Raw genomic sequence first — 20,616 nt, forward strand, 5'->3', positions numbered from 1 at the left:
ACTTCTTTTTTATGATTCATAACGTCAGCCTGAGTCAACCTGGTGTCAGTCGAGTTTCAACTGCCAGATTCGGCCTCTTGTCTGATTTGACACACCCTTTTATCAGATAGGCTGGTGTCATACATAGGTTTAGCAAGTGATGTGTACCGCGGCCTACCATCCCAAATGTTGCTCGTTCTGTTTGAATTTCAACCAAATGTTGCCAGTAGAAGATCGCTCTTAGCGGTAAGACCACTCTTTGTGGCATTTTGTAACTGTCTTTCTCTGTCGAATCCTGTAATATGTGCTGCAATAGAGAATTTTCTATTCTGTTATGTTCGTAAGTTTGAAAAAACATTCGAAAATATCGTGAGATAGTCCGCACTCTTGGGCCCCTAAGACCACTTTTTTTTGGTAAGGCGGGGAATCCTCATGGACATTCACTCCCTCGGGGGAGGAAATGAGGAGTGTCAGACTCTTACTGACTAAGCCTGAACCGCCGTGCTACGTCATCCACGTTTTTGTGTCGGTGTATGGCAATGCGTTGCAATCCATCATACACACCCTGAGACCCCTGAGGGCCTAGCCAACAGACCCGTAGCGATCGCAAACGCCAAGAGAAACGTTACTAATTGTATGGAGATGAACGCTAAGTCACGTGGTCAAATCAATAGAATAGAAAAGTCGTAGCCAACAATACTACTTATCAAATCGTTCGAAACGATAGAATAGAAACTTAAGAGTTTGACAGATCCGATCGCTAAATCCCATACAAATTACACAAAACGGTAGCCAACCTGCAATTTGACAAGCGCTTACGAAACGTTAGGAATTGTATGGAGATAACAAAATCCGAACGCTAAGTCACGTGGTTAAATCAAACGAATAGAAAAGTCGTAGCCAAGTATGCTACTTGTCAACGCGTTTTGAACGATAGAATAGAAACTTAAGCGTTTGACAGTTCCGATCGTTACATCCTGTACAAAACGGTAGCCAAATTACAATTTTGACAAGCGTTTACGAAACGGAGTCGTAGCGTTCGATAGAAAACTAAACGATCGCCGAGACCCTAACGTTTACGACAGAAAATGGCGTCATTATACAATCAGCTGTTCGGATGTTTTTTAGTGTCTTGTTTTGTTTTGTAATATTCAGTTTTAATTGAACTATGCATTCATTTTATACATTGTGGGGCGCTCAAAATGAAGAAAGGTGACTTAAGCGGTGGTCAAGAGACCTTAATCGTCAGTGCATGCGAACGATTCAAGATATAGTATGCCAGACTGTATTTGTCAAACATTTTAGATAAAATTATGTTTAAAGAAGACCCTTTGGCTGAACTTTGGATTTAAAACATTACACGATACGTTACGACATTAACTTTGGAGATTCCGGATTTACTAAAAGAGGCGAGGTGTCTTTGTAGGTGTTGTGCTCTTAGCTACAGGATTCAAACATTATACTAGGTTTAATTAAACTTAATTAAATATAAGCATAATGTGTGTGATTATAGGTTTTATAATATCAATAAACTATGGCTGGGTGCCATAGTTTATTTGATGATTTTTTTTTTTTTAATGTTGAAGAACATCATATAATAGGAAAGGATATCAATAATAAAATATTCTAATGGCAGATGCAACTAATCTTTATTTAAACTGAATACATTAAATTTTAATTATTCATAGTAATTAGTTCTTATTCATAATTTTCAGATTTGTGATAGTAACCATACAATAATCAATATAAATGAGAGGTTTGGTGAACCCATGCAGAACTCACATACGGTCATTTAGTAAAGTTGGGCCGTACTCATATGATGATATACTCATAACCACATCATTCTTTCATTATTATCTCTAATCACTTCTACCAATAAACAAGTGTGGTTATTAGGCATGTTTTACAATAGGAAACAAAAAGATCACCACTATAAATATGCATAAAATATATTGTTTCTTTTTAGTAAACACAATTTACTTCTTTTGATTCTGGCTGTCCGCTACGTCCCTGGCTTATGCCCTGTATCCTCGTGCCCATGCTGGGCAAGGTTTAAGGGAAGAAAATTATACCCAAAGGCATGTGCAAGCCAGGAACTGTATTTAGTGTACCCACATGTAACAAGTAACACAACCAAGGCTTGTTGTGTGGTACACAATGTAGCACTGAAAGCTGGACTAGCTATAGTAGCTATCCACTTACCACTAGACCTTGCAGTGCATGATGATGACAATAACACTTTTCCATCAGACCCTGCATCTACTTCTACTGTTGGCAACCAAACTGAATTACTGCAAGGCGGGGAGTCATGCTCAAATGATTGTTAAAAAGTATAAAGGACTTCTTCAAGTGTACATTTGTATTTATGAAATATTTATTTTAAATTTTGGACATTAAAAAAAACGTGTTACCTAATCTAATTAAATAATTAAAATAATCTAAATAACAAAAACTGTATTTTATTGGTGTTACCTTTCTTTATCTTTTTAACAACTCATAACTTATATTTTCGACAAGTCTTATTGGGTAGCGATCTGGTAAACAAAAAAGATTTTTGTAATACAAGTAATGTATTATTTAAACAATAAAAAAGCATTGCTTAATGATAACACTCATATAAAGATACATCTTTATTTGTAAGATATGCTGATCTTCCTTTACTGGTGAATAAATATATGAGGCTATATCTAAAATCTAAAAACTATAACAAAATAACAACAACAAATGAAAGTAAACATAAGAGACACACTAATAGATTTCCCATTCCAAAAATCAGTCATTGACTATAAAGAACTGAAATTGTTTAATTTAAAGAAAGTAATTAAAAAAATACTTTATATCAATGAAAGATATTAATTAAATTTTTGAAAATACAATAATGAAATCTTTTTTTTTTTTTTTTTTTTTTTGTTTTATGGCAATCTGCTGTTCTTTACAACAATTTCTGCCAGCGTCGTGTAGTGATTGCACATGGGTATCTAAAAGGCATTAACTAAAACCGTTTCCTTCAATATTTTGTTGGCTACCTGGAACAACACAAATATAGGTGTTAGTGAATAATAATACTTATTATATAGATTATGTACACACATATACACTACATATAACATACTTACAACCTTATTTTGTTAATTATTATAAATTTAATAAATGCACATATAATTTGGGGATTAGGAAAAAAGGAAAGGAGATGACGGACATTAACTGGGTGCTGAATTTGTAAATTACTTATGACTTGATCCATATTAAAGCCGTTGTTACGGGGGCAGTTGAGGAAAATGTGATCTAGGGAGCCCTCCTCTAGACCACACTCGCAAAGGGGGTTGTCACGGACTCGAATTTTGTGAAGGAAGATTGGAGTACAGCAATGACCAATGCGGATACGGCATATTACTGACGTAACCCACTTTGGGACCTTTTTGAATTTATAGAACCAAGGTTTGGAGGGGATAGAGGGTTGTATTGCTGCGAAAGCTCCACCCTTGGTCTTACTGGACTCGGCCCAGTAAGACTGCCAGGTTTTGAAGAGGTCTACTTTGGCCTTATGGATCAAGTCATAGGTTTCGACTCGATAATGCGACTTGTCGGCTAAGCTGCTGGAGACAGCTGCTTTAGCAGCTGTATCCGCACACTCATTTCCTGCGATGCCCATGTGGCCTGGTATCCATACAAGTATCACCTCTATATCCTTACTGGAGAGAAGATGCAAAATAATTTTAATTTGAATGATGACTGGACTACGAAGTTTATCCTTTAAAGAATTTTTGGTAATAGCTTCCAGGGCACTTCTGGAGTCAGAGAAAATAACTGCCTTTGTGATATTACTGTGGGAAGAGATATATGAGCATGCCTCTAGGATGCCAATACACTCTCCAGTGAACACAGACGTCTCTGGAGGGCATTGGAATTGGAGAAATGTTTGATACTTTGAAATATAGACGGCAACACCGGTTTTGCCATCTGGGCTAAATTTTGCAGCGTCTGTAAAGAACCAAAAATGTTCCGGCCACTTATTATTAGCGAACTGGGAGAAGCAAACGTTCGCTTGGATGGTTTCTTTACTGAGACCAATGTAGGGGATGAAATTCGGGACAAAATGTATGACGTTGTATGGGGAGGCAAAAACAGGTAATTTACTACACTGGCGAATTGGGGCACACTCTCCAACCATACGAATTTTCCGAAAGGAGTTTAAGACTAATGGGGGGACTTTATGCCTCCAATATGGGCACTGTCTAAACAAATTATCCAAAATGGACAGTCGCGGCAATATCTTGTGGTTGGAATTAAAGAATATCTTGTAAACAAATTTGTCAGCAAGGTATTGCCTGCGTAGGAGAAGAGGAGGGTCGCCACTCTCAACCTGCAACGCGTTAATCGGTGTAGACCTCATACAACCCAATACAATGCGGAGGGCCCTGGACTGGACGATGTCTAGCTTGGCCAGTGCAACTTTGCTGCACGGTTCCAGCCAAAAACTAGCATAGTCCAACAGGCTCCTTATTGTGGCATTGTAAATGAGTTTTAATGTGAACGGATGAGCGCCCCACCAAACGCCTGCAAGAGCACGCAACAAATTAAGCTTCTTCTCACATTTGTTAACGACATAGCCAACATGGGAGGCACCAGATAATTTAGAATCCAGGATGACACCCAGGAATTTCACGCGATCCTCTAAGTTAATAGGGGAGCCTTCAATTTCAAGGTGAACATCCGGGATAACTCTTTTCCGAGTAAAGATAACCACTGAGCTTTTAGAGGCAGACAAAGTGAGACCGTGAGAAATAAGCCAGTGGTTTAAGGAGTCGAGAGATACCTGCATGGACACCGAAGCCTGTTCTATCGACGCTTTCGGTAGATAAAGACAAAGGTCGTCCGCATACTGCAGGATTCGGCAGTCACTATTGAGGGATCTATGGAGGTCAGAAGTATAAATATTGTATAGAAGAGGACTAAGGACCGAACCTTGAGGGAGACCTCTCCAAAGGGTTCTAGATTCTGAATCTACACCGGGAATGTGGAGCTTGACATAACGTTCCAAGAACAAGTTACAAATGCATTGTCGCATCTTAGCCGGGATACTCAGCTGTCGTAATTTACTACAGAGCACGGAAAGAAGAACATTGTCATATGCAGCTGAAATGTCAAGGAAGACCGCCAAAACGGACTCGTTTTTGGAAAATGCGATCCGCGTATCCGTGACAAGAACGCCAATGTTATCCATGGTGCTGACTGCCTTTCGGAATCCAAATTGAGACTCGGCTAGAAGATTGCGGCTCTCCACAAACCACTCTAGCCGATTTTTGATGAGGTGCTCCAAGATTTTGCCAATGACGGGTGAGAGAGCAATCGGACGGTAATGACTAACGCTGTCGGGAGTTTTTCCTGGCTTCAGGATCGGGATGATAAGCTGGGTTTTCCAGCTTTCTGGGATATGGGACAGAGTGAAGCAGGAGTTTATTAGGGATAGGAGGTACTGGCGACAACGATCTCCAGACCTCTTGTAAAAGGAATAGGGGAAGCCATCAATCCCAGGGGCCGAGTCATGGACGTGGTTGAGCACTGACTCCAACTCACGTAGAGAAAATGGCAGGTCCAAGGGGTCGTTGGAGGAGGGGGATGAAACAAGGGGAGAAGGACATTCCTCATTAAGAGGAACATAAGGAGGGGCTAGTTTACAGAGGAAGGAGTTCGCAAGGTCAAGTGGAATTGAAGAAGGACTTTGGGATGAACAGCCTCGGCTGTATCCCTTAAACTTTTTCCAAATGACTGAGGCTGGGGATGAAGGAGACAAGGAAGCACAGAAATTTTTCCAACCCTCATATTTCTTCCTTTTGAAGAGACGCCTGGATCTAGCAAGGATCCGATTATACTCCATCAGGTTGGTCACTGACATAGACCCGACGTATCTGGACTCGGCTTCCCTCCGGGCTTTGACCATGGCAGAACACTCGCGGTCCCACCAAGGCGGGGATGAAAGCTTCCCGGAAGCCGAGTTCTTAAGCGGGATACTATGTTCAGCGGCCAACGAGACAGCACCAGAAAATCGCTCTATGCAGGTATCGAGATTGTCTGGAGAAACTTCCGGCATAGAGAGGACTAGGGAATCAAGGTATTGGGAATACAAGTCCCAGTTGGCGCCCGGAAGCTTGTATTTTAGGAGGGGAGGATTGTCTCTACTGGGTAGTGATCTATTAATAAGGGTGGTGCGGATGGGATAGTGATCACTACCATGGGTGTGGTTAAGGCGTTGCCAATCCAATTGGCCCGTCAGACTGGTCGAGCAGACAGTGAGGTCCACACAACTTCTACTTTGGCCGGGTCTGGGGAGACGGGTTTCCAAACCGCCGTTGACGACACAGAGCCCGACCTCGTCGATTAAATCAACAAGGTCCAACCCCGGGCCATCACAGTAGTCGGATCCCCATAGGAGGTGGTGACAGTTAAAATCACCCAGAATTATGGTTGGGGTTTGGACAGCACAGATATTTTTTATATATTGGAAGCATACGGGATTTGGGGAGGGGATATATATAGAAATAAAATTAATGCCGAGTAGGTTTACACCTACAACACTAACTTCATCGCCATGGGGGGGAAGTGGAAGAGGGGAGAAGGAGAGGGAATTATTAACAAGTATAGCGGCTCCGCCATAACCGTCAGGACGGTCATCCCGGAGCACGCTATACCTGGGGATATTAAAATGGAGGCGTGGGGTTAGCCACGTCTCTGCAATTGCAAAGATTGCTGGTTGGTGCAAGTTGATTAGGTGAGTGACCTCATGTTTTTTCGGGAGGACACTCCTGGCGTTCCACTGGAGGAGATGGAATGTGACGGGGGGATAGTAGGTTAACAATGTTTTTGGCAACGTGGTCTGGTAAGGGATAGGAAGAAAGAATAGTTGTGAGCAACATCACTATCTGCTCAATAGCCGAAACATTTTCGGTAGATGTAGGGTTGGTAGGGAGCCCACATCCGTTCGCGGGTTGGGGAATGGTAAAACTGTTCAGGATGTTTTGATGAGCCTGTCGATCGTAACCTGGGGAAAGAGGGGCATGGGATTTTGGCGGAAGGAATACAGTCTTCCTGTATGATGTGGAGGTAGGTTGGCGAGAGTGGGAAGGACGAGCTACTTGGGATGGGATGAGGGTGTGTGGAGCAGAGGGCGCTGATGCCACAACATCAGCAAAGGACTTACGGACTGGGGGGAATAACTTTGCTGCCTCAGAGTAGGACAGATTCTTTTCAGACATGCAGGTTTTAATGTTCCTCTGCCTATGGTACTCTGGACACTGCCGGCTGGTGGCCAGATGGGGCCCTTCGCAAAATAAGCAAATTGGCTCCTCTGACGTACACCCCTCCCCAAAGTGATCTCCACCACAGCGGAAGCACCGTGGCTTAGACCTACATTGGGTCTTGGTGTGCCCAAACCTACAACATCCAAAGCATTGAATGGTGGGATAATTGTATAGCTCTACCAGAAGGGAGTTATGACAGCAAAAAACACGTTCAGGAAGAACCCTACCGTCAAACGTTAAGACCACTGAAGAAGTGGGCAGCCATTCCGATTTACCATCATTTGTAACTTTTCTATTCAATCGCCTAATTTTTAAAATCTGACCACAGCCTGAAGGGGATCTTAAATTATCGGAGCATTCCAAGTCAGACCAGTCTGCTGGGACACCCTTTACAACACCCATACGCGTGATATTAAAGGTAGGGATTAATGTTGAGTAGCCTTTTTCTTTTAAGAAAGAGCTTTCCATGAAAACATTGGCGTCCCTGGGGGCTTTAAACTCTACCGAGATACGGTTTCTACCAATCTTTTTAATTCCATCCTCTGTGATGTTTTTGACCTTATTCCTCAACAGTAACTGACCAAATCTCACTGGATGCATGGTCGAACCCGCCTTAGGGTCCACGTCTGCGTACGAAACAAATACAATAAACGGGGCAACGTCAGTGTCAGTGTATTTGGACCTAGCTATTAAGGACGGAGCGGAAATTCTGTCTCGTTTTGATGAAGGTGTTATTGTGTCATCGTTACACACGTCCTTTTCCTTGTCCTCAATTGGTCGTTTGCGCTTCGGTAGGGAAGTTTGAGTCTCCATAGCTTCGAAAGACGCCAAAGGAGCTGTTACCACCGGAGTGTATTCAAATAAATCTTTTGATTGCGGATTGGGGTCGGTTTGGGGGTTGGATCCATGCACTGGGGGATCATTGGGGTCTGGCGGACGGCCCGGAGGCCGGTCGTCAGCGTCCATGATCGCGCGGCGGCTGCCGCATAAAACAAGGTAGCACTGTGTACTTACCGGAAAATTTGACGCTCACAAACACAAAACACAAAGGACACACACAGATAAATAAAATGCAACCAAAAAACAATCGGAAAAACGAACTTCTACTGCCCAAAAGCTTATGAGAAGAAACTCCACATGTGTTAATCAACAAACACAAACCGGAAGTCATAATGAAATCTTATTCAAATACGAATCTGTCAATCTGACGTTCTTTTGACGTTCTTGAGAACGCTCACCATAGACAAAAGCGTATGTTTTTTCTACAGTTACTATAGAATAAGCGATTCTCTTCGTCGTGTTAAGATGGCTAGCTACTTATTCTATTCTACAGTTTCAAACGCTGAGGCGTAAACTTTTGTAGAAAGAAACTATACGAAACGTTTGTACTTTGTACTTAGCTAGTGTTAACAAAAGAAAATGGCGTCATTCTTCAATCAGCTGTGAGGATTCTGTTACCTGTTTTGCTTTATTTTGTATCATTTTTTATTATTCAGTTTCATTTGAATAATGCATTCTCTCAATATGTTGTGGTGCGCTCAAAACGAAGAAAGATGGCTTAAAAAGCAGGAAAGAGACTTTAATCATCAGTGCGTCGGCACGATCGAAGTTATACCGGATAGTATATTTGTGCAACACTTCAGATTAAATAAATCTACGTTTCGGTCTCTTTGTCAAGAACTACGAGTAAAAACTTCCTTGAGGGGTTCTCAGGAAATTTCTCTAACAGTTAAGGTAATTCATAAAGAAATTTTGCAATGAATAGACTTACAAACTTAGCCGGTATGAACCTAATTTATTCAAATATAACGGTTGTGTCTTTGTAGGTGTTGTGCGCTCTTACCTTTTTGGCGACAGGCTCCTATCAAAGGACTTTTGGTGTTACCCAGCATGTTGCCCAACGAACAGCTAGCCGATGCATCAGACAAGTCGTTGATGCGTTAAACCACCCTGCTATCATGGCGAGATGGATAGTATTTCCGAGAACTCAGCAAGAAAGAGGTTTAATTAAACAAGAGAAAGTATGGAACAAAATGTTTTCACTCATTTAAGTGTTCCTATTCTTATGATAAGAAAATATTTTTGTTCTTTCAGGTTTCAAAGAAGGTTTGGCTTGCCTGGAGTAATTGGGTGCATAGATTGCACTCATATTGCTATAGTAAAACCTAATCAGGAAGAACATCTTTTTTATAATAGGAAGGGACATCATTCCTTAAATGTTCAAATGTTCGAATGCCATTCAACGTGGCAATGCTGCCAGCCTTTTGGGCACACTCCCAGCCGGCAGCGATGCCGATGAATTTTTTGATGCTTTGATTTAATAAATTTAATTATTTTTTTATTTTTTGTTTTTTAACTTGTAAATATTTTACTCTGTAAAATTGTAAATATTATGAATAAACTAATATAACAGCTTGTTAAACAATAATAAACAAGAAAAAAAAAATGGTAGAATATATAAACTTTTCTTAAACTGTATTGAATTGTAATAATTGAGTATTTGAATCTTTTTTTCTCTTTGAAAATTGGAACAATCATGTAGGTAGGTATAAGTTTTATGGAAAAACATTTTTTTTCGCAATATTTGAAAAGTTGTATCAAAATGAAAAAAATAACTTTTATCCACTACCAAAGACGCGCTGACAACTCCCGAACAAATCCGAGCGAGTGTGACCGGTGACGTCACACTTATTATCAAGCTACATCTAATTACTATAATATATCTCTATGTTACTATAGCATAATATATTGTATCATGTATAATTTTATAAATTTTTAATCGCTCAAATTCAGAAAAAAAACATTCTTTACGTTTTTTCACTTTAAACAATTATTAATAAAATTAATTCAGTTTAAAAATGTATTTTTTTTTTCCACAACTCCAATTATAGCATATTTTTCGTAAACATATTCTTCACTTTCACATTATAATAGTAAAATGAACTTGTAGCATACTTTTTTACTCCGTACAAAACTCAAACTGCAATATTCTTATACATTCAAATAAGTTTCACCCGCTTACTAACAATTTTATTACGAACTAACGTCACGAACCTGCCTGACGTTCATTTGACGTTTTTGAAAACGCTGACCATAGACAAAAAATTAAGTTTTTTCTACATTGATTATAGAATAAGCGATCGTCTTCGCCAATGTAATTTGGCTAGCTACTTATTCTATTCTATCGTTTCAAACGCCGTGGCGTTAACGTTTGTAGAAATCTATTCTATACGAAAGGCATGCATGTTGGCTAGGCCCTCTGGTGTAAATCAAATCAAACCAAAATCAGAAGTCATTTATTCATATTAGGCTAAGTAGCACTTTTTGAAGTTCAGATTACATTAAAATTAAAAATTAAAAGAACCAAAGAGGAGAAAGCTGCATCCAAATCGATTCAACCGTTTCAGTGCGGCGCGCGGCGGTGCCACAGACGTATATGGTGCCACAGATATATACGAAGACACAAGAAAAAAGATGCGAAAATAATAGCACTCTGTATAAAAATAATCTAGATTTTAAACAGAGATATCTCGATTAACCTATAATTTTGATTACAATCGATTTTATTGTGAACCTTATCAATATATTATGCGTAACAATATTATCATCGCTTGTCATCAGGATTTCAAAGGTTGTCATATTGATCGAAATCTAGCCTTTTTCATTTCATGGCCAGTTTTAGAAGAAATAGGTCTAAATAGGTAATATGGTATTTTCTTTGATATTCAATGGTCGGTATTAGAAATGTGATAAATTCAATGTTAACAAAGTATAATCTATCTATACTAATATATAAAGCTGAAGAGTTTGTTTGTTTGAACGCGCTAATCTCAGGAACTACTAGTCCAAATTGAAAAATTATTTCGTGTTGAATAGACCATTCATCGAGGAAGGCTTTAGGTTATAAACCATCACGCTGCGACCAATAGGAGCGAAGATAAAATGGAAAAAGTTAAAAAAAAACAGGGCAGGTGTAAATCATAACTTATATCTTCTAACCAAGCGGACGAAGTCGCGGGCAACAGCTAGTATGTAATAATACCAGCCTTTATACATCCCACTGCTGCCTAGCAACACGGAAAAGCATTGATTACCACGCAACCTCACAGCGGGTCGATTTCGGATAACAATATTTATAATGAAGGTTTCCTCACCGTTTGTCAGTGGTGTGATGGGGTTGTACAACGATATCGTAAAATTTATACCTTATTGTGACGTCGCTCGTAATATTTATTCACCATCAATTTATGTTTGATGGCCAAAAGAAAAAATACGTGTCCATAATTATGAACGAAAATAGAAGAGGGACACTGAAAAAAAAATGTTCATCTCTATTGTCAAGAAAGTACCTACCTAGTAAATTCATATTGGTGGGTAGGTACTTTGCCTACGTTAGGGTCGAACTTGCTCTTTATGCATAGAAATCCATGCAACTATTCTCCGGGTTATCCAGATAAATACGCGTGAGCAAACCTTCGTAGCTTTTCAGCTAGTATCTAAATGTAAATATACCCTTTTTGTTTGGAAAGGCGGCGGAATCCTCGTGCGGAGACCTCCCTCGGGGGAGAGAACGGGATTTGTCAGGCTCTTACTGACTAAACCTGAACCGCCGTGCTACGTCATCCGCGTTTTTGTGTCGATGTATGGCAATGCGTTGCAATCCTTCATACACCGACACCTAATACACTTCTATTAATAAAATAGCCACACAGCCCGCTTTCAGACTGTGTAATTGTCTTTTCAGTCTGTCCAGCTGTCACGAGCCAGAGAGAGGGTTTTCTTCATGATCACATTTTACAGATAATATACCTAATGATAGACACTCCCTCTCTGTATATTTAGTAACTTCATCAGGTACCTACACCACTTCTATAATAATAATTCATAGATCTAAAAAATGTAAAAAATGTAACCGGGACGACAAAGATACAAATAAGAAAAGTGAGTGTTAAAAAACTTGGCAAAAATTTGGATTTACGTTGTACTTTTCCCAATATAGGCCCATTTCATAGCTGCCGCTAGGTACCATTTTTCAGCAAAAACTATTAAATGACATGTTGTATACAAAATATTCCCAGAAAACACATAAGTTTTGATAATAAATCATCTATTTGGCAGTGATAAGCATTGATAATTACCTTATTTACATGATAAGTAGATAAATTAATTGTATAGTCACATAGACCGGTATGTAATTAATAAAGATCGCATTTTTTACAAAAATTATAACTGCTGATTTGATCTGCACGGATAGCCGAGTGGTTGAGGTCACCACGCAGAACTCACTCTGCACGACATGTCGCGAGTTCGATCCACGTGTAGGAGAGGCGTTTGTCTGATCCACGAATGCTTATCCTGAGTCTGGATATCTTTGTGCATGTGACTTGAATTTTTGTGAATGTATCTGTGTCATCATCATCATCCTAGCCTTTTCCCAACTATGTTGGGGTCGGCTTCCAGTCTAACCGGATTCAACTAACTTTGTTTTGCAAGGAGCGACTGCCTATCCGATCTCCTTAACCCTAATTGGTCAACACGGTACCCCTTAGTTAGACTGGTTGTCAGACTTTCTAGTTTCTGACTAACTTTAACGTGCCTTTAAACACAGAGGAACTCGTTATGATAAAGATGGCCACCCATCTACGGACCGACCGCATCAAGCGTAGTTTAACTTGTGATCGATCAACTTATGCAGTTATAGCTTAGCCACGCGCTCCTCAAATATATCTGCGTCATAAGGATTAAAATACGAGTGCCAGTCGTTTTGAAAACAAGATGTTAATTCTCTACTACTGGATATACATTGTCCTCAGCTGTTATAATGTAATTAACAAACCTTTGTTGCAATCTCAGTTGTGCTGGTTTCCTTCACCGTTACCAAGTGATAATTATTTTTTACAAAGATAAAGATATATTTATTTGTATAAACATGTGTAACATAACATAGAAATGTAAATGTGGATGGAAAAAAATTGGGAATGACAACATAACCCTTAAGTCCAGACATGTTTTGCCACAGTTTAGCATACAAAAATTTAACAAACATAACTTTTTTTTAAATAAAATAACAAATTAGAACGGTATTAATTGAACGTACATATTTTAAAAATATTATTCTATAACTACTTACTATACTTATGTACTACATTAAAAAAATCTCTAACACTATAAAAACATTTATCGATCAGGAACTTTTTAAGTTCCTTTTTAAACAGCTTAGTTTTGATAGATTTCTTTAATATATTCTGGAATTTTATTATATATTGCGGGTGCCATACATATCACACTTTTATGTAGTAGTGCAGTTTTTGCTGGGTGCACATAAATAAGAAAAGACAGTAGTACTTGGATCGTGGAAGCTATCATTATTTAAACATTGTTAGAACTAAATAGGAATGTGTGTAATTGGGACTTAACTTTCGATTAACCAACCCATACCTACCAAAGATTATCAGATTTGATTAAATTAATTTATCAGCCATTCAAAATACCAAGGTTTAGTCACGTGAATAATCAAAATATCTATACTTCTATACTAATATATAAAACTGAAGAGTTTGTTTGAACGCGCTAATGTCAAGAACTACGGGTTGAATTTGAAAAAATCTTTTTGTGTTGAATAGGTCATTCATCGAGGAAGGTTTTAGGCTATAAACCATCACGCTGTGACTCATAGGAGCGAAGATACAATGGAAAATGTGGAAAAAACAGGGCAGGTATAAATCATAACATAACTAACCACGAACGAAGTCGCGGGTAACAGCTAGTAAGTAATATCGCTGAAAAGTAATTTATATTATATGTGCTTTGTACATCGACCCTATATTACTTTTAAGCTCTCAAATGACATGAATTCAAAGTTTCATAACGATCTGTTTAGTATTATTCTAGTCAAAGCGTAACACACAAACTTAGTTGGGATGGGACCACTAAAGAAGTATTCTGTTTTAATGTTTAGATAAGGAAAGAACTGCCTTTATTAGAATTTGTAAAAGCAAAGATTAATATTGTTAAGATGCCGCACCAAAAGGTTAGAAACGGAACCATATTATTGAGGTACCGCTGTCTTACCATCTGCCACTAGGCTGTGTCTCAAGAAACGTGAAAGCTAGACATTTAAACTGTTCACAGATAGTGTATTACAAAAATAAAGATAGAGGTGCGATTGGGGAGGCCTATGCCCAGCAGTGGACGAATATGGGCTGATGATGGTGAAAGATAGAGGTTGTGCCAACGGTCATTTTGACCAATAAATTTATTGATACCAGTCCTATTAATCCTGCATCATATCCATGGAGTTTCTTGCTCGTTTTTCTCCATGAGAATCTATCTTCCGAACGACCGGTAGCTTCAATAAGAAACTGACCGACAGAATGACACTAGATTTTAAGTTGTTCATATATAAAATGTTTTGACGTTCAAAAGTGCCATATACTGGTCTTATTGAAATAAAGAATTTGACTTTGACTTTTTTGCTTAGCCTCGATGATCATCTTCTACTTTCATTATTTTCTGTTAAGTGGCAACAGAAACACATTATATCTTAAAATGTCCACTGTCTAGATACAGCAGTTAAAAACAGCCTAGTGAAGTAACAGATGGACTTACAGCGGTATTTCAGAAGTGGGTGTTCGTTCTTACCCTATAGATGCTTTAAATATATACTATCTTAGCAATAGATGAGTATGTCTATCTCTGTCTGGCACATGTAGTATATAAGTAGTGCGAAGACGACAGAATTTTTTCGATAAACCTGTTCAAATTGACGTTCAACAAGTATTTAGTTTGCTATCACATCGACATATTTAACGTATTTTCAATGTTTTAAGAATATTCTGCATGATCGCTTGCTTTTTATCAATCAAAAGCATTTTTTTTGGGCTGAAAACGTGATTAAGAACATTGACCAATCGCAAACGTGACCGCGATACGCACGGCTTGACCTTGAAGAAAGGCGCCATTTAATCAGTGCCCTCTTCATAATACTCATTAATTTAAGGGTCAATGCTATTAAGCTTTAACACATTTTTTGCAAAGTGGTGATTAATTCTTATTTTTTAATCACCGGTATTCAAATTGCAGTGGGTGGTGATTACTAAAGAAGTATAAGAAATTTTCTATGTGATTTTAAATGAAGGATGATTAGATGAAGGTATTTTTTATGCGCAATAAAAATATAAGTATGAACTAATATTATCGCCGTACAAAAAAATCTTTGCCACTTAATACGATTTTGTTCAAATCTTTGCTTAAGATAAGTTTTAATAAATAATGTTAATATGCAATTTAATATGATGGATCGTTGTTATCATAATTAGGCGTAAATATTATTTTGCATTACCAAAATCTTTCCGTATTTGATGTACCTATACTACTTATTTACCAGTTCCCAGGTTGTTGAGTGGTATTTTCCGGTTAATATTTAGACTAATTTACTCACAAATATCGTAGTTTTCTATCGGTGAACCTGAAATTGCGCCTTAGCCATGTCACAAACTTTGCCTATTAACCTCTTTAGAAAATTATTGAATTGTAAAAAGTCCTTTTAAAATACCAAAATTATGGTATTTGTGTATCAACTATACATAAAAAACACTCAAAATTGACATAAACAGCTTCATTATTACATCATATAATCCCACTATTGGCCATAAATATGCAAAAAAAAAACCACGCCATCTTGAATTTATACGTCAAATTGAAAAAAAAAGCACTCACCGTTTTCTAAACTAAAAATCACTGCACAACACTATGTTAGCGTTTTTAACGAGTTATTATTTTATAATAAACATTATTTAATTAATAATTATTGATTAGCACGTTTGCAGAGACTAATCAGTCGAATCTGATAGTGACTGATACATGTGTTATAAGTTAATCGGTAATCTACATTTCAATGATAACTGTTGTTTTATTTATCGCTTACAGTAGGATGTTTTTCTCGGAATTTAATTTTGCAAATATATTGGCAATTTTACTCGACGAAATAAGAAATTGCGGGTTAAGCATCATCGTCCTGACGGGCCTGTTGGTCTCGTGGTTACTGACCCTGACTGCTATACCGGAGGTCGTGGGTTCGATTCCCGCCCAGGACAAATGTTGTGTGATGAGCATGATCATTTGTGATGTCTGGGTGTAATTAATTTATCTATAACATGTATGTATTTAGAAATATATAAGTAAGTTTATCAGTTATCTGGTAACCATAACACAAGCTTTGCTTAGCTTGGGTTAAGATAACCGTGTGTGAGTTTTAGCTAACCGTGTCTAGCTTTTATCAACTATATTGGGGACGGCTTCCAGTCTAACCGAATGCAGCTAAGTACCAGTGATTTACAAGGAGCGACTGCCTATCTGACCTCCTCAACCCAGTTACCTGGGCAACACGATACCCCTTAGTAAGACTGGTTGTTGGCTTCGGAAAGTTGGAGTTGATGGGGTTAATTTACGCGAGGATGAGCAGAGGATATAAAAGTCGGTGAAATACGAGTTTGAGTCGCGACTCTGAGGGTTCTGTACAAACAGGCTTTGGAAAAGCTATTAGGTTAAGACCGTAACAACAGTTGCTGATCCTTGTTCATTATTTTAGTATTTGTAGTCTCGGCAACAGAAATATATCCTTTATAAAAACATCCTGTAAGTTATCACGAGCCAACACAGCGAATTGGTTTCCGCTGGATATTAAATTGATTAATGCAAATAATTCTGATTAACACCTCAAAATTTGCTCTGCTTTCTTAGTCCTATTTGAGCCTTTAGCTAGACTGGTTGGGAGACTTTTTAGCTTCTGACAATCTATAATGACTGTCAAAGATGTGTGAATAACAGCCGGAACCAAAAATTTTACATGCCTTCTGAAACACGGAGGAACGCGTTATATTATGACGTACATATTCACCCCATCCAAAAACCGATCGTATCAAAAGTGGCTTATCTTATGATCGATCAACTTGTGCAGTTTACCCACGAGGTTCCCAACAAATACGCCAAAGATAGACAAAGATAAAAAATCATTGGTTACCTATCAAATTTATAACCGTGCCAATAATTTCTCAGCCTCGTTAATTTTTATTTAGCGTCAATAGAAACACACCATCTGTAAAAATTGCAACTGGCTAGCTATCACGGATCATGAAATATGTACAGTCTGATGTCTTAATTTCGAAAAAAATATAAAATTGAAAACGCAAACAGCCTATGGATAAATAAAATAATAGATTACTGTTTATCCAGGTGTTAATATTCGTCACAAATGGATAACAAAGGAATTAACGTAAATAGCAAAAAAATAACATTTCTTGTGAACTATAAATATGTAATTGTATGGCATACTTAACTCGCTGTGGGGCGAATGACCTGAATCAAAATGTTTTTAGTTCCCGTATGTTTCAAACCTGCGCTCGAGAAACGCTAAAATTGCAGATCTAGTGACTCTAGGTTCACGGTTCCAATATGTTATTCCCATGGAGATATCCGGCAAGAAACTAAGTTAGATCTTATTGAATCCCGACGCAAATAGAGGGATATTAAGTTTGACGTGTGTGTCCGTAGCATCATAGCTCCCGAAAGCATGGAGCTATTTGAATTGAGTATGTGTTTTAACTAAAGATGAATTATGTGCCAGTGTTCTTAGGCATGTTTGATAAAAATCGTAAGAGCTTTTCAAAAGTTGTTGGTGGGGGTGAAAGTGGGGAGGAATAACCGAATGTCTGCAAATGTACTTAAATGAAAGCGCACCAAAATATAATATTCCTTCTTTGCTATTCCGCTAAAGATGAGCTCACCAGTGGGTTATTATTATTATTTTCTGATCAGATATTAAGAATTGTAATATTCTATGATCAGGCAAACCTTCATTGCCAAACTGATTTTAGAATTTAAGTAAACTATCCAGTGAGCCACCCAAAGCCAAACCTTGAATAAAATAAATCCAACTGTTTAGGAGTTCTATGACAAACACACGACCGGTGTATTTATGTATATAATTATTTACAATACATATACTTTTAAACTAACATATTGCATGTTTATATTAAATTACCAAAACGGGAAATTAACGGCCTGTACTACCTGGTCGAATCGTCCAGCTATAAAGAATTTCCTTTTTCGTAACCAAGTTTCTTATTTCGAAAATGTTTAATGAACATTTTATTGTTAACTAGCTGTTGCCCGCGACTTCGTCCCCGTGGGTAGAAGATATAAGTTATGATTTATACCTGCCCTATTTTTTTCACATTTTCCATTGTATCTTCGCTCCTATTAGTCGCAGCGTGATGGTTTATAGCCTAAAGCCTTCCTCGATGAACGGTCTATTGAACACAAAAATATTTTTTCAACTTGAACCAGTAGTTCCTGAGATTAGCGCCTTCAAACAAACAAACAAACAAACTCTTCAGTTTATATATTAGTATAGAGTATAGATATAGATATTTGGTGCCTAAAAACCTAGGAATGGATGCTGCTTTTTCCTTTTATCGTAGTATCTTTGGTCCCGTAAGCATCAAATTTGGCTAAGTGGTTTTTATTAGGAGTCCGTTATGTTTTTGTTGTTGAAAAAATAGTTCAGACAACATCAATACTGGAAAACCAATAATGTTATTAGCAAACCTAAGGATCAACCCTTCTTAAAGTAATAAAAATGTTTGTGGAAGAGTGAAGGCTTAAAAAAACGGCGTAGAGTGGCATCTCTTTGCCCCCTGCAATAATAATATTGTGATATTACCTACTTTGAAACGTGGTGGTTACCCTCAAAGACTTAGGCTTACGTCGTAATGGAATGGAAAATATCAGTCCTCTTCTTAGACTTTAACTTGTCAGGTCAAATAATTAGATTTGTCAGCCGAGGAAATGTTACTTGCTTATAAGTCTAGACCTATATAACGATACTAGCTGTTGCTCGGTTTCGTCCCCGTCGTTCATCGCCCGGTCGTTGGGTATAGCTGCTAAACTATTACCCTACTGTAACGCAGTCGGATCAAGACGTATGTGATAACCCAAGGTATCAGCTACCTCTATACCAAATTTCATCGATATTGGTCCACCCGTTTGGACGTAAAGCAGTTACAAACATACACACACATACTATATTTATTTTACGAAAGTTTAGAACACTCTTCTACTCATCTCATTTAAGAAATACCTCTATGATAATACAGTTATCTACCTAAATTCATGAACTTGATAAAAATAGTAAAAATCGTATTTATTATTCCGCTAAAGATAATCCATAAATCCTTTGATTGATTTTTGTCTCTTCCTAATTACTAGTGTTAAACAGAGATGCATGATATAGCGCCGAAAGTTTACACAAAAGTGATAGGATTATACACGAATCAATATTAATGTTATAAAGATAAAGTTTTTTCTTGTTTTGAATGCGCTAATCTCGGGAACTACTGGTACGATTTGTAAGATATTTTTGTGCTAGATAGCCCATTTAATGAGGACAATTATGGGGTGACGCCACGTACCATATGACTAGAAGAAGAATCTAAGAGCACCAAAGAAATTTGTTACAAAAACGATAAAATTTTGGAAGCTTATTTTTTTAAACTAAATTATTAATCTGATTGTAGACATTCCTTCATTCTATCACCATAACCTAAACCACCATAACAGCTAGTCAGATATAACCGTGTTCATAAATGTCACTTACTTTTCCAAGCTCTATTTGAATATACCATAATACTAATGAATCATTAAAAATCAACGAAGACCTACCTTTCTACTGCATGCGCGTAAAATCCCCAATAGTTGCAGTCACTTGTTATCATAAATTATCACTAAAATATTACAGTAAAATCCAATAAAAATAAATGCTAAAACAATTCACAATGACAAAATATATTTCACAATATCCTATTTTTCTTTCATGTTTTTTAACAGATAATCCCCGTTATTGTATGAGGATAATCACCATTTCACTAATCACCACAGTCTGCAATCATTTTTATTTCTTCATTTCTACGAAACGTCTGTCTTTAAGCGACTTTTGTTTATGAAATAAAACAGAATTGATTATTATTAATCCTTTTATTACAGTATTAAATTACTGATAATTTATTTTTAATGTAAGTCACGCCATTTTTTTGAATGGCACTTTTCAATCGGATGTGAAATCATACATTTTATTGCTATTAATAATCAAACGAATTATCGAACTTGATTTTTTACCGCTTAAATATTTCAGCCTTAGGTACGCTTATCAATAGGAAGATACAAATAAATAGTGTCTACCTGTGATGTCACTACAGATAGTTACAGATAACTGTAATTATCGGGGGTGCCCGGCTAGTTCGACTCGTGACACCGTCACGTCAGCTCATGGTTAAGGACACAG

General features: G+C 37.7%; 2 protein-coding genes across 14 annotated transcripts in view; one reads left to right on the top strand and one right to left on the bottom strand.

Moving 5' to 3' along the window:
• LOC113499964 (mucin-17-like) overlaps positions 1-20,047 on the bottom strand; it is a 63,383-nt gene extending 43,336 nt beyond the window's left edge. For 9 of the 13 annotated variants that reach the window (XM_026880591.1, XM_026880589.1, XM_026880590.1 and 6 more), the window contains exon 1: positions 15,996-16,083. The gene's annotated coding sequence lies outside the window, so the exon portion shown is untranslated. Of the gene's footprint in view, positions 1-15,995; positions 16,085-19,997 lie in introns of those variants that run through there. The other 4 variants (XM_026880587.1, XM_026880582.1, XM_026880579.1 and 1 more) reach the window with 3 other exon arrangements.
• Positions 8,632-9,585, top strand: LOC113499967. Its single transcript, XM_026880593.1, has 3 exons — positions 8,632-9,011; positions 9,104-9,298; positions 9,372-9,585. Exons 1-3 carry the CDS (start codon positions 8,787-8,789, stop codon positions 9,444-9,446), a joined length of 495 nt encoding a protein of 164 aa, XP_026736394.1. The 5' UTR covers positions 8,632-8,786; the 3' UTR covers positions 9,447-9,585.
• Positions 20,048-20,616: the final 569 nt, after the last annotated feature.

Source organism: Trichoplusia ni, chromosome 13 (genome assembly GCF_003590095.1).
Source record: "Trichoplusia ni isolate ovarian cell line Hi5 chromosome 13, tn1, whole genome shotgun sequence".
NCBI classification, from domain to species: domain Eukaryota; kingdom Metazoa; phylum Arthropoda; class Insecta; order Lepidoptera; family Noctuidae; genus Trichoplusia; species Trichoplusia ni.